At 43.8% G+C, this 15,062-nt stretch overlaps 1 protein-coding gene and 1 long non-coding RNA gene across 3 annotated transcripts in view; one reads left to right on the top strand and one right to left on the bottom strand.

Moving 5' to 3' along the window:
• LOC138824530 (uncharacterized) overlaps positions 1-15,062 on the top strand; it is a 265,875-nt gene that overhangs the window by 192,272 nt on the left and 58,541 nt on the right. For both annotated transcript variants that reach the window (XR_011371115.1, XR_011371114.1), the window contains exon 7: positions 4,329-4,437. This is a non-coding gene — a long non-coding RNA (uncharacterized lncRNA). The remainder of the gene's footprint in view (positions 1-4,328; positions 4,438-15,062) is intronic.
• On the bottom strand, positions 8,192-13,891 carry LOC138824673 (proline-rich protein 36-like). Its single transcript, XM_070018683.1, has 2 exons — positions 13,401-13,891; positions 8,192-13,209 (listed from the first exon to the last, which is right to left on the bottom strand). Exons 1-2 carry the CDS (start codon positions 13,834-13,836, stop codon positions 8,486-8,488), a joined length of 5,160 nt encoding a protein of 1,719 aa, XP_069874784.1. The 5' UTR covers positions 13,837-13,891; the 3' UTR covers positions 8,192-8,485.

Consider the following 15,062-nt stretch of genomic DNA (forward strand, 5'->3'; position numbering starts at 1 on the left):
TGTACAGAGAGGCTACAGTTAGATTCCCCCTTTTACTACAAGTGAGGTGCATGCTAGGGAAGGAAGAAGAGAAGACCCAATGAAAGCAGAAGTTAGCAATTCCAAAGAGGGCTAGAAATCTAAAAGATAGAATAAAATCCAGATAGAGAATTGCTTATAGCAATTGGATCTTGGAAAGGTAGGGTCTTGGAAACAAGCATGTAAACGAAAATTTCCATGATTTAAAAAATCTGCATAAAAACAGAACTTCTTAGTACTTAAAAGAAGTCAAGGAGAGATCCTGAGAGAAATCTCAGAGGAACTCGACCTTGATTTATGTAACATTTTATGAAAGCTGGGAGGAAGATATCAATTCTGTGCTTATTATTTTAGTTAAAAAATGCATATTGTGAGAATAGATTTATGCCAAAAAATGTCTCTGAGAAAAGGCTGTAAAATGGGAATTCTGTGGAGTTTGGTAGATGTATAGTTGGGCTTTGCATGAAATATTGTGGGCACAAAGCTTTCAAACATAATTGAAAGCTAAAAATGGCAATGTAGTAGATGTGTCAATCTACAGTGCACTAAGCTGTGGACAAATTCCTACACGTTTTCATCTATCTATCTATCTATCTATCTATCTATCTATCTATCTATCTATCTATCTATCTATCTATAGATCGATCGATATATCTATCTACTAGCTAGCTATTATCTTAGTTTTCAAGAAGTTCTCCAGCCACCTATACAAAAGAGCAAAAAGACCGTCCGAATGGGGATGAAAGTCTGACCTGGAGTGTGAGGATTGGCTCACACCTGTAATCCTAGTTATTCAGAAGGCTAAGATCTGAGAATCATGCTTCAAGGCCAGTGTGGGCAGGAAAGTCTGTGAGACTCTTATCTCCAATAAACCACTAGAAAACTGGAAGCGGTGTTTTTGCTCAAGCATTAGAGCACTTGCCCTGAGCTGAAGAGCTGAGAGATAGTGCCAAAGCCCAGAGTTCAAGCCCCACAACTGCTGATATATATATATATATATATATATATATATGTATATATATATATATATATATATGTATATATATATATATATAGGGAAATATATATATATATCTTGGGCACTAAGGTATCAGAAGAACAGGGCTTAGGAATTAGGAACCTGTGTGTGAAAACCTGGAACCTAAGCTACATGTTCCCTGGGCTGCTGAAGGACCAACAACTTCTATGAATCAGAAAAATACTTTCTGCGAAACGCAAATGTAAAGATATTAATTTATTCCACAGCTCTGAATGGAAAAATAGCTCTGAATAAAAATACTTGTGTATAGAATCTGTAAACATGAGTAATTCCTAAGCTGGCCTTCAGTCTGGAAAATTTAGGGATAATGCACTTCTGGGCTGATGGCTCCCCTAGTGGCCAGTGGAAACAAACAAGTATTCTTTAGAAGAAAGCTTTCAATTCAGATGTCAGGAGTTAAATTCTGGCAAATGAAGACTTCACTATATACTTGTATAATATATATTATATATATGTATATATATATATACATGTGTGAATATATATTTAAAATTAACACATAAGGAAATCATATACATAACAGTAAACGTAAAAAATGATTAGAAAAATAATCTTTAGACTATTGCCATAGCTTAATACATATGAACACATAAATATGTATACATACTTGTGTCTATATATTCTAGGATATGTGTATATTATGTTTTACATATACATATTGTATAGCTTTCACATATAAAATTACATGTCATGTGGATCTGATACATTGTCTTTTTCCATTATATTATACATCATAAATATTAACATCTACTAATTATGTAACTAATAATAGTCTCACATATGCAGTAATCACACTTCTGACAAACCATGAAGGAAGCTTGTGAGTTGATGTACATAGGTTTATGTATTTATAAGGAGGAGGGTCTATAAGAAAGGATTTGGTGGTCTATTTTTAATTTTAAATTTTATTCATTGTAATTTTTTGGAATAAATTTATTCTGGGGTTATTTTTACTTTATTAAGATAAAACACAATCTCTTATGCATAGAATATGATGAGGAACCTAGAGCAATACTAGCCTCAAGTTTAAGAACCATGCCTGAGACTGATTTTTGTTGAAAAAGGCAACTCATAGAATTATGGAATGATTTCAAGAAGAGATACATTATAATTAATTTTCAGACAAGATCAGGCACATTCAGGGTGGTATGGACATAGACAATATAATTCATTTTCTAGTAAAGAAAGCTGTATACCTCCAAGTAGGCAGGACTTCAATGATAATTGATTTTTCTATGTCCTATTGAATCTTCCTCTGAACTTAGATCTGACAACAATCTATTTACCTGTCTGTCTGTCTGTCTGTTTTTTTTTTTTTTTTTTTTTTTGGCAGATGTGGGGCTTGAACTCTGGGCCTGCGGGCTGTCCCTCAGCTCTTCAGCTCAATGCTAGTGCTCTACTGCTTGAGCCACAGTGCCATTTCCGCCTTTTCCTATTTATGTGGTGCTGAGGAATCAAGCCCAGGGTTTCATGCATGCAAGGCAAGCACTCTACCACTGAGCCCCTTTCCCAGCCCCTGTCTGTTTTCTATAATCAATCTCCTATGTTTTCTATCTACTATCATCTACATTTTATATATCAACCATCTCTCTGTCATTCTCCCTACCCATCTATGAGTATACCCATCTAATCATGGGTAGCAGAGATTAGGTTTTCAGGGGTTACTTTCAAAAAACCTTTTATGAAAGTGAAGATATCTATCATTTATCTATATCACCCTATATACCAGTCATCTGTTATTCTACCTACCTAGCACCTATCATTGAATATATCAATCATCAATGTATCATTCTTCCTCTATTTTTATGTGTATCATCTCTGTTTCTCATTCTACCTGTTCTACTCTATCATTACTATGTATGTATGTACTTATGTAGGTACATAGGTATGTACATATGCATGTATCTTTTATCTGTCTATCTATATCTATCAGTCTATCTATCTATCTATCTATCTTTAGCACTGTTTCTAAATAAGTACGTACGTGAGAGCAGAGTTGTCCTAAATGTTCACATATTGCGTTACTGAGTCACGTCTTCATTGTCTTTCAAGTCTCTTTCAGTACTTTCAATTTTTGCATACTCTGTGCACCTTCAGCAAGCTCAGAACAAAAAGTAAAATTAAGTACCAGAATGGACATCACCTGGTGTGATTTATTTTCTATTTTCTTTCTTTGAGTTGACAGATTCTGCCTCAGCATTTCATTTGGTTTGGTTCTTCTTCCATTTTTTAATAATTTTTTATTGTAAAAATACTGTACAGAGGGGCTACAGTTACATGAGTAAGGTAATGAGTACATTTCTTATCAAGCATTGTAGCCTCCTCCTTTCTTTTTCCCCTACCATCCTTTCCCTCCTACCTCTACAACTACACCCCCCTCCCCACCCCTGACCTAAATTGTAAAGTTCGTTTTTCAACATGACGTCTTGTATATCTCATTGTTGCAGTGGGTCCACCTGTATTTAAACAATTTGTTTGAACAGGGGTTATACCATGGGGGAGGGTCATACAAAGCAACAAAAAATCACATGGTACCTTATTAATACGTTAGAAACAATAGCCAGAAAGAAAAACACCAGCCGGGCGCTGGTGGCTCACGCCTGTAATCCTAGCTACTCAGGAGGCTGAGATCTGAGGATCGCGGTTCAAAGCCAGCCCGGGCAGGAGAGACCGTGAGACTCCTATCTCCAATAAACCACCAGAAAACCGGAAGTGGCGCTGTAGCTCAAGTGGTAGAGCCCTCGCCTTGAGCCGAAGAACTGAGGGACAGCGCTCGGGCCCAGAGTTCAAGCCCCACAACCGACAAAAAAAAAAAAAAAAAAAGAAAAGAAAAAGAAAAAAACCACTTGTGTCTCTATCTTCGGTTTCATTTCACTTAACGTCATAATTTCTGGTCATATGTATATAGCTTTTGACCTTGCTGATCGCAGACGGCCCAGGAGCCAATTGTCTGGCATGAGTAGAACCCTGACATCCTTCTTTCATTTTTAACAGCAGCCACATACTGGTCTCATAGCTTTAAGGATTTTTCTACAGCACCCTTAAATCTCATTTGTGATTTTTAATAGAATGTAATTGACCATTGGTCTACTGTGACAGTCCATCCTACATGTCCTTGGCTTCTGAGATTTTACTGCAACTGTGTGTATCAATCTAATAAGGCATTACCACCAATGGAGTTAAATTTAATAAAAAGAGTTTTATTTTGGATCATGATTCTTGTCTAACATTTAGGACCCATATCTGATAATGGCTTTTTTTTTTCTGGCAGAGACGTAAGGCTCTGTAGGATGCATCACAGTCAAGAAAGGAAGAGAACGTGTGTGTCTTAGCACAGGTGGCAGCGGCAGTGGCAAAATTTCTCTCTGCTTGCTGTAAAGGTAATCTTGTTCAAGTACTGTTAGAATTCACTTTAAAACAAAATATATTTCATTAATAATATTGCAAGCAATTCTGATCATGTTCTTAGGGAAATAGGGAGCAAGTCATACTTGGGGCCCAGAATCTACCCAGTAGGAACTGAGGCATTATACACTCTGAAACAGTACAATTCCACCAAGGGATTTTTTTTTCTTCTCAGTATCACTAGTATTGTTTACTGACTGTGTTTCTGATTAGACAGCTACATTATTGAAATGATTCAAGTTCTTCATTTCTTCATATGTAAGATGAATGACTAGGAGTGTCTTCCAGTCTTCACTTCCTGAATTTCTAGAGATTTTACACATTTCAAAGCCTCGTGGAAATTGCCTTTTGTTTCCAGACAAAGTTGCCCAAATAGGCCGGGTCCTGGCAACTCATGCCTATGATTCTAGCTAACTCAGAAGGCTATGATCTAAAGATTGCAGTATGAAGCCAGCTTGAGCAGGAAAGCCCTTGAGACTATTTTCAATTAATTACAAATAAGTAAAGTGGTGGCTCAAGTGGTAGAATGCTAGCCTTGAACACAAAAGCAGGGACATTGCCTATACCTTGAGTTCAAGTCCCAGGACTGGCATACCCCCCCCCAAAAAATGATGTACAACTAGCTAATCATCTTTCCTTTGCTGTTAGCTTGATTTAGACTTATTAAGCAATTGTGATTTTTTTAATTGGGTAGACATTCTTTTTTATTTATTTATTGTTCCAGTCCTGTGTGATGGCCCTGAGCTTTTTAAAAAATGTAAAAATAAGTTTTTTTAATTACCAAAGTGATGTACAGAGGGGTTTCAGCAACATAAGTAAGGTAATGAATACCTTTCTTGTCAACCTGATTCCCCCTTCCCTCAATTTTCTCCTACTTTCCCTCCTCCCAAACCCCCCAAGTGTACAGATTGTTTCCAACACATTGTCTTGTGTATATTGGTTCCCCCCTTGTCCTTTATCTCACCATTTTGTTGTTCCCCTTCTCTTCCCTAATTCCAGAGTAAGTATATATATATAATACCAGGGTACCTCAATCAAATATAGGAACAACAGAGGATTTCCAAAGGGGGAAGAACATACAAAAGAAACAAAAAATCATGTAGTACATTAAAAACAGTGTGCTGGTCAGAAGACTACTGTTGAGCTAAGGTCTTTGACAATAACAGGGAATTGTAAGACAATCCGATCCTGTCTCACACCTGGATGGTGCCACGCCTTTTTCACATCTTTGCCAATTTGAAAATGGTCCATACTTAGTTCAATAAGTTTTTTTCTATACCAAGAAGATTTCATGATGTGCTAATATATACTAACCTCTCAGACAGGGTAGGTAGTTCTTCAGTCAACTTTCCTTTCTCTCTTCTCTCTTTCCTTTCTCTCTCTCCCCCACTCTTTCACTTTCCCCCTATGTTCCTTGCTGTTCCTCTTTTCCCCTTCCAGTTTATCTTTCCCTTTGCCTATCCATTTCCATTTCTATTTCCTCCTCCTCTTCTTCCTCCCCCCCCCCCATTGCTCTTTTATACTCTTCTTTCTACTATTGAGGATTGAACTCAGGCCTCACACTTGCTGGGTACCACTGAACCACTTCATAGATTTAAAAAAAAATTTTTTTTCAGGTAAGGGGTACGTTTATTCAGTAGACCTGTTGGGACCAGGCAAGGTTGGCACTTCACGTGGCTGGGAAAGGCCTGGGAAAGAGGAAAGAGAGAGGGAGCAGAGAGAGCTAGAAAAGAGCAGCAAGAGAGACAGAGAGGAACAGAGAGCCGAGTCATGGCACCATTTATATTAGGTTTTAAAAAAGAGGTAGCCGAGTAAGAACAGCACCAGCACTCACGTGATATTCAGGTAAGGGGTAGGTTTATTCAGTAGACCTGCTGGGACCAGGCAAGGTTGGCACTCCAGGTGGCTGGGAAAGAGAGCTTTGAAAGAGAGAGGAAAGAGAGAGAGGAAAGAGAAAAGAGCTAGAAAAGAGCAGAGAGAGCAAGAAAAGAACAGAGAGCACTAGAATAGAACAGAGAGCTTTATTTTAATCTTTCCTCCCTCTGTTAGTGGAATTCCCCCTCCCTCATTACTTTTGAACATGTTTCCTCACTCCTAAACACTTTGTTGGATTGGTTATTTTTCAGTGTCTCACTTTATACCTGACCTGGACTGTGGTCCTCCTACTTGTGTTTCTTTGGGTCAGATGACAAGCAAATACCACTGTGCCCAGCCACTGTGCTTTCCCCATCACTTGGAAAAACAGGCATGTGCCACCATACCCAGCCATTGTTGAGATAGAGTCCGAAGTACTTTTATGTCCATACTGGCCTTGAACTTCAATCTGACTCCCAAGTAGCTAGTATTATAGGCTTGAGCCATCAAGCCTGGCTTCTTGGGCCCATTCTCAGCTTCAAATTCCAGAATTTTAATGCCTACCTGCACCTCTAATTCTGTGTATTGCCAGTACCTTCAACCTTTAGCTTTTTGTCCATATTTCTAGACACTCAAGGTTCTCTGATTCCATCTGCATTCTGTCACTTGGCGAAGTCTTCTGAAGGCAACTGAGCTCTGTGCCTCAAAATACAAAGACTGGGATCCTCAAATGTTCAGAGATCTCTGCCAGCAAGGAGGCTAACTGAATTCCATTAAAGTAGTACTTCATGGAACTTGGAGGAAAGGAACTGGACCTATGGGGGATCCCATGTTTTTCCAACTCCTTGACGCCACAAAAGCAAGCACAAACTAGGAGCCAGTAACAGCTTTCTCTTTAGGGGTCCAAAATACAAAAAGATTTTTAAATGTTTTTTTTTCTGTTTCAATGCCAAGAAGTGTTTCTATTTTTGTTACAAACTAAGACATCTACATAGCCATGTGTACATTCTTGTCCTGAAGCTAATGTTCAAACCTCATCAGCTCTCGCCTAAAGGACACATGTTTTCTTATTTGAAAACTTTCTCTTTAAAACCTGTGTTATTTTGTTGGAATTCTCCTCCTTTTAAACTTGTATCATTTTATTATCACTATGCCTTGTACAGAACAGATACATAACAAATAGAAATTGACAGGATATATTTGCTTATGTCATTTACAAATATTTCTTTCCTCTTGTCTATCCACTGGTTTCATTGAAGAACTGTTGCATTTTCTGGTCTTGGGGAATGAATATTTTTAAGGTATATCATAAAATAATAATAGTAATAATAATAAATGAAAACAGAATGGGAGCACACGAAGAATTCTAGGATATTGGGTAGAGAGGGCTTATGCTTGTAACTCTACCTATTCCAAAGACCAAGATCCAGAAAAAAATAGTTCAAGGAAATAAGTCCAAAGAATTCTAACTCAAATTAACCAGAAAAATGCTGGAAAGGAGGCATGGACCAAGCTTAAGGAGCATGAGACCTCTTGAGCCCTGTGTTTGAAAACGTACTCATGCCTCCAAAATAGAGATATAATTCCCAAAACATCCAAAAACCTGTGGATATTCATAGGTCTAGGAAAGAAATTCCCTTGAAATTCCCAAATTTGGTTTTGAGAAGATTCAAGTTTCCTCATAGTTTTGGTGAATGTGCCTTTATATTCACTCTGTAGTTCTGATTCTTAGGTTATTTCTGTTCTTTCCAAACTGCTTTTTTCTTTCTTATTGACATTCAAACCTATGGTTGATGATCTTGTAGCAGATCCAATGTTTGTGTGATAGAATCCCCAAAGGAAGAGATGGACAAATCATTTAATTTTACCATTTATTAACAAGAGCTGAGGTTTTATGTAGTGAACTGGGGTATTGACATAAACTGAAAAAACAGGTTAATACCTGTAAGGAAATATCTTGTCATCTTGCAAGTTGTAGGGCTTCAGAAAATGGGCCAGGCTCTTGGCTGAGTCAAAATAGTCAGAAAGCAAGGGAGAATGAGTGTTGATTCACAACAGCAATCATGTGTATAGAGAAGGACTGGGGGATTAAGTAAGAGAAATTAATAGAACCTCTGAGTCTTGTTAGAAAGTTGGACCTGTGTCCCGAGTCCTGTTAGAGCGTTTGATCTAGGTTTCAAATTTCTGCTTTTGGCAGTTGTTGGGTGCCTCGGATTTGGAACGCGAACGTTTGGTGGATTTTTTAAATCCCAGGTGTCCTGTGTGTGATGGCTCACCATTTCCCATGGTGGCTGATATTGCAGGAGTGGCTTGGTTCAGGGATGAATTAGGGTCACAAAAGACTATTCGTCTGGAGATTTTCTTGCCGGTTTTCCATATAGAAGTGTTGACAACACCTTGTGAGTTGCTACAAGAGGCGTTCTGGGGAGTAACAGCAGGATTCACTGCGGGCACAGGCACTGTCATGGACAAATGTCCTGGTTGCATGTTGGTGTTAGGAGGAGGAGGTTGCATTGTAGACACAGTTAGACCAATAGCTGGTGTTGGTGGGGGTACTGGATGGCTCAGGGAGAAAGTATTGTCAGATTGTCCATTGAAGACCCCTAATGAGGGGTGAGGAAGAGCTCCTGAACTGGACTGATAGCCAGGATTAGGGATTGGTCCCTGCATAGGCTGGGACTGAAGTCCATTGAAGACCCCTAATGGGGGGTGAGGAAGGGCTCCTGAACTGGACTGATAGCCAGGATTAGGGCTTGGTCCCTGCATAGGCTGGGACTGAAGTCCATTGAAGACCCCTAATGGGGGTTGAGGAAGGGCTCCTGAACTGGACTGATAGCCAGCATTGGGGCTTGGTCCCTGCATGGGCTGGGTCTGTAAATATTGCTTGTTGGGTTCTTGTGTGCTGGAAATAGTGCCACTCTGTGGCATGTGGCCAGCAGCAGGATGGGCCTGGTTCACTGCAAAGTGGTTGTTTGTCAAAACCGGAGATGGAAAGATTGATGCCAGGGAAGGAGGTGTTGTATCCATCATATTGTCATTGTCCATGGATAGTTGTGTTGGTGGAGAAGTACCATATCCAGGAATGGGTCCAATGGGTGGGCCCATGTTGGGAAGAATTGAAGGAGCAGCATATGGGGGGATATGCTGCTGCTGCTGCTGGATCACATTGGTGGTCCACGAATGCTTTTGTGGGACCAAAGGTTGGAAAGGATTGGGCACCCTGGGAGGATTCACCGCAGACGAAGGTGCTGTCATGGTCATATGTCCTGATTGCATGATGGTGTAATTCGATGGCTGCAATGGAGGAGCAGACAGGCCAATAGCTGGTGTTGGCGGGGCTGTTGGATAGCTCAGAGAGAAATTGTTGGATTGTCCCTTGAGCGCCCCAGATGTGTGATGAAGAAGGGCTCCTGTTGTAGACAGGTGACCAGTACTGGGGCTAGGTCTCTGCATGGACGGGGACTGTAAAAGCTGATTGAATGGACCTTGCATGTTTGAAATATTGCCACTGTGTGGCATGTAGTGAAAAGCAGAGGGGGCTCCGTTCAATTCAGAGTGGCTGCTTGGAGGATATGGAAAGTATGACACCCCTGAAGGTGGCTTTTTATCCATCATATTACCAGCATTCACGGATCGTTTTCTTGGTTGGGAGGCATTGCTTCCACGAATGGAAACTATTGCTTGGCCTGTGTTTGGATGCACTGAAGCAGTAGTGCATACCTGTTGCACAACAGCTATCGTGTTGGTGGTCCAAAGATTACTTTGTGGAACTGAAGTTTTGGAAGTATAGGGTACCATGTGTGGGTTCATTGCAGTCAAAGGCGCTGTCATGCCTATATTTCCTGATTGCATGAGGGTGTAATTAGCTGGCTGGGTTGGAGTAGCAGTCAGGCTAACAGTTGATATTGGTAGGGTGGCTGGATGGCTCAGGGAAAAATTGTTGCCAGAATGTCCATTAAAAACCCCTAATGTGAGGTGAGAAAGGGCTCCTGTACTGGACTGATGACCAGTATTGGGGCCTTGTCCTTGCATGGGCTGGGACTGTGCAAACGGATTGATTGAATTTTGATTGCTAGAAATAGTGCCCCTCTGTGGTCCATGGTGAGGAAAAGGAGGGGCCTGGTTCAATGTAAAATGGTCAGTTTTCAAGATTGGAGGAGATGGTAAGATAGATGCCTCTGAAGGAGGCGTTGTATCCATTGTATTATCATTGTCTGTTGATGGGGAAGCACCACTTCCAGGAACAGGAGCAATTCCTTGGCCCATGTTGGGAAGGACAGGAACAGCATATGGGGGGACAGAGGCACTGTGCTGATATTGCATCACAGGGATGACATTGGTGGTCCCAGAATGATTTTGAGGGACCAAGGCTTGGGAAAAATTGGGCATCCTGGGTGGATTCACTGCAGGAAAAGGCATTGTCATGGCCATATGTCCTGTCTGCATGATGATGGCACTGGGTGACTGCATCGGAGGAGCAGTTAGGCCAACAGTTGGTGTTGGCAGGGGTGCTGGATGTCTCAGAGACAAATTGTCAGGTTGTCCATTGTAGACCCCTAATGTGGGGTGAGAAAGGGCTCCTGTATTGGATGGATGGCCAGTCCTGGAGCTTGGTCCCTGCATGGGCTGGGACTTTAAGTTGTTGGGAACTTGTATGCTGGGAATAGTGCCACTGTGTGGCACCGTGTGCTGTGGTTGCACAACATGGATGGCATTGGTGGTCCAGGAATCATTTTGATGGACTAAGGGTTGTGAAGGACAGGGAACTCTGGGAGGAGGCAGGTTGGTGGGGGCTGGCCCCATCCCAAGTTGCCCCTGGAACAGACTACCGGGGACTTGGGGAACTGGATTGTTGTGGTGTGTAGGGGGCAAAGTGGGGTCTGGGCCCATCAATTGCCCCTGGGGCACATTGCAGCTGACCTGGGGTATAGGTGCACTGCTCGGTACCTGGCTATTCAAAATTTGTCCCTGGTTCAAGCCACAGGGCACGGGTGGACAAGGATGGGGATAGGGTGCAAGGGAGTTGGTGGGGACTGGACCTATGGTGACATGGCCCTGAGGCGGACTGCAGAGCGCCTGGGGAAATGGATAGGGTTGGGGTACTGGTGGGCTGGTGGGCACTGGCCCAGTCAGCAAGTGTCCTGGTTGCAGGCCACAGGGGGCCTGAGGTATTGGTTGTGAGGGAGGTATAGGTGGGCCGCTGGGCACTGGCCCATTCAGAAAGTTTCCTTGTTGCAGGCTATTGGGAGCCTGCGGCAATGCACAGGAGTCAGTGGTGGAGACTGGGGGAATAGAGAAAATGACCGCCGCGGAAGGCGGTGTGGTATCCATGTGAACAATTTCATCATCGGTGGCTGGCTGCAGGGTCACATTACTACAGCTGCTGGGGGCAGCTGCAGCCAAATCAGTGGTGGTAGTGTTAGTGGGCAGTGGGACTACAGGAAGGGTGGGGAAGGGAAGAGGAAGGGAATCAGGAGAAGTAGCAGTGTTAGATTCCTTTGTGCAGGGGAGAATGGAATGATCAGGAAGAGGAAGTCTGGAGGAGAGAGAAGTGGTAGGGGTTGCAGCTCTCATTAAAGGAGCATGGTTTCCATTTTTATCATTTAGAACCCCCAGTTGAGAGGCTGGGGTAAGAGAGTCTGCAGGAGGAGTCAAAGAGGAAATGAGGTTTTTAGGTGCCAGATCCTCATTAGATTTTGATGAGGATGCTGGCACAATGTTGGCCCCAGCAGCCTGCTCTTCCACATTAGTGGTGTTGAGATGAGCTGGGATGTTTAAAGTGCAGGTAGGTAGGGTCACGAAGACGTAAGTCTGTGAATCGGGTGGAGGAACAGAAGAGGCAGTGTTGATGTCACTGCCATCTGTCACTTCTGTTCTCCCTGAGCATTTTGTCTTACAGATTTTACTATGAGTAGACTGAGTGGTGTTACAAATGTCCACGTCTTTCTCCATGTCCATGCATGGAAGTTTAGGAGGTAGGGGAAGCTCACCACGACCCCACTGAATCGGTACTGGCACGATCTCTGGCAAAGGAAGAGCTGATGGCAATGCTGCTTTCCTTTTGGATGCTCTGTGAGCTGCCAGATTTGGGGTAGCAGGGCTTGCTGGTGGTCTAGCTGTGGGTGTTTCACCTACCACCTCCTTCACTGACTCCAGGGAGTCTGGTGGTGGATGAGCCTTGGGCTTTTCATTGTCCACCATCTTCGTGGACATCTGGGAGTCTGCTGATGGACAAGCTTTGGGCTTTTCACCCACCACCCCCTTTGCTGACTTCTGGTAATCTGATGATGGATAAGTTTTGGGCTTTTCACTATCCACCAACTTTGCTGACTCCTGGGAGTCTGGTGGTGGACGAGCTTTGGGCTTTTCACCTACCACCTCCTTCTCTGACTCCTGGGAGTCTGGTGGTGGACTTGCTGTGGGGTTTTTGCCCTCCACCACCTTACCTGACTCCTGGTAGCCTGGTGGTGGACAAGCTTTGGGCTTTTCACCCAAAACCCCCTTCTTTGACTCCTGGGAGTCTGGTGGCTTTTCACTGTCCACCATCTTCACTGACTTCTGGGAGTCTGATGGTAGACCATCTTTGGGGTTTTTACTCACTACCCCCTTTGCTGACTCCTGGGAGTCTGGAGGATGAGTTTTGGGCTTTTCACCCACCACCTCCTTTGCTGACTCCTGGGAGGAGTCTGGTGGTGGACGAGCTTTGGTATTTTCACTGTCTACCCCCTTCGCTGACTCCTGGGAGTCTGGTGGTGGACTTGCGGTGGGCTTTTTGCCCTCCACCACCTTACCTGACTCCTGGGAGCGTGAGCAGTTCGGAGGTTGGTTTTCACCCAGATTGTCCGCGGTGGAGCTTTGTGAGCTGGGAATGTCACGGCCATGAGATTGGGTACCTAGAGGAGACACAAGTACCTTTTCGTTCCTTTCCACCCTGGGAAGAGTTCCCTGCTAGGGAGTAAGGCAGCATCCATTGAGAGTAAGTCTCTCCTGATGGTCACAGGACGGCATGGTGCCGTTGCTCCATTGCTAGGTCGTCCCCTCCCACTGGCCTGTCCCTGATGGTCTCCTTGAATTTTGAACTCACCCTCTTGGCCTTCGAACTCGTCGCTGCTTGAGTCGGGAAGAGGGACGTCCCACGGCATCGTAGGCACCACAAGATGATTGCGCGGTCTGGGTGTTGCAATTCGAGGTGTGGACTCGAGCTGACCCGAAGGGGTGCTCGGGCTTCTGGGGGTTTCCAACCCCGAGTCTCCAGCTGGCAGCGGAGGCGCAGGTCTTTTTGGCGATCGCTCTGGAGACGCTGGAGGGCCCTGCCCCGGGGTGGTGTCCGAGGCCTCCGGCCCAGGGCACCTCCTCTTGGGGGCCCTGGGTGGACCGGCTGGTGGCGGCGCCGGCCTGGGACCCGGCCTGACCTTCCTACAGACGGGGCAGCGTGCAGGCTCGGGTCCTGAGCTGCGAACCCACCTCGAGAAGGTGAGGCCGCGCAGCTCATCATACACTTTACTGAGAACGTTTGCCATAACGGGAAATGTGTGCGAATTATCAGCTAGGAGAGAGAGAAGGGGAGCAGCTATCTCTCCCTCCTTCTCCTCTGGGAGCTGAGGCCACTCTGCCCAGCTTGATTTATACTTGGCCTCTGTGACATCACCTGCATATGCCACAGAGGAAGTACGCAGGCGCGCTGAGGGAACTGAGGGAGGTTCAAGACAAAGCACCCCTTATGCGTTCAGAGGAGTAGCAGGCCCAAGGCTATTGGCTGGATTTCAAGCTCTGACGTCTTCCCTGCTGCCCCTCACAGATGTGGGCACACTTAGACCTATGTCCAGCAGCTCAGGATGGCCTTGAGTTGGTTGCCCCAACTCTAAGGATGCCCTGATGGTACCTTGATTCTCTGTGGTTTCTGGTTCTGACCAGAGGACCAGTGCCATAAGCTCACTGGGTGCCACAACCCCCGCAACATCTCTTCCTGCCAGGCAAGTTCTGAGGCAGGTTCTGTTTGCTTCCTTTTATTCATGTGGGAAGGCAACACATCCTTCTTCTGGTCACACATAGGCCAGTGGCCCAGCCAGGGTCTGGAACCAGGATGAATGCACTCATTTGCCTTCTTGGAATGCAAGCATCTGGATTACCACCTCCATTTCCATGGTCCATCCAGGCCCCTCATCTCTTTTTCTTATCTATAGTGAGCACAAGCACTGTCTAGGGGAGTCACCTCCTAAGTTACCAAAGGCCCATATTGGCTTGACATCCAGAGCCCCGAAGAGGGACAGAGACCAACTGTTAGTGCTTCTTCATTCTCTCTCTCTCTCTCTCTCTCTCTCTCTCTCTCTCTCTCTCTCTCTCTGGCAGAAAATGCATTTTTTCTTTGGTTTATTTGGACAAATTTGTCTATGCAAAGTTTAAAATGTATTTGATAGGGAAAATAAAAAGGAGAGTGTAATAATACTCGATAGGAAATGGACTCAATACTTTGCTCATGTCACTGTAACCCCTTTGTACAGTATCTACAATAAAATATACTTTTAAAAAGAACATGAAGGATTAAAAATTATTTGGGTGGGTGCTGAGGAAATACAGTGGCATATTCTTCAATACAAAAATAATGGAGCCCGAGTACTGATCATGGAATGTCTCCAAATCATTGATTGGCTGGCAGAGTGGAACTATGTATTAAGATCTACATAATTTATACATTATGAGGTCACCAGCTGAGTATCCTTCAAGAACCTTAGTGTCAATTTACTGT

The sequence above is a fragment of the Dipodomys merriami genome, unplaced genomic scaffold (genome assembly GCF_024711535.1).
Source record: "Dipodomys merriami isolate MVZ:Mamm:240054 unplaced genomic scaffold, mDipMer1.0.p SCAF_13, whole genome shotgun sequence".
In the NCBI taxonomy this organism is placed as follows: domain Eukaryota; kingdom Metazoa; phylum Chordata; class Mammalia; order Rodentia; family Heteromyidae; genus Dipodomys; species Dipodomys merriami.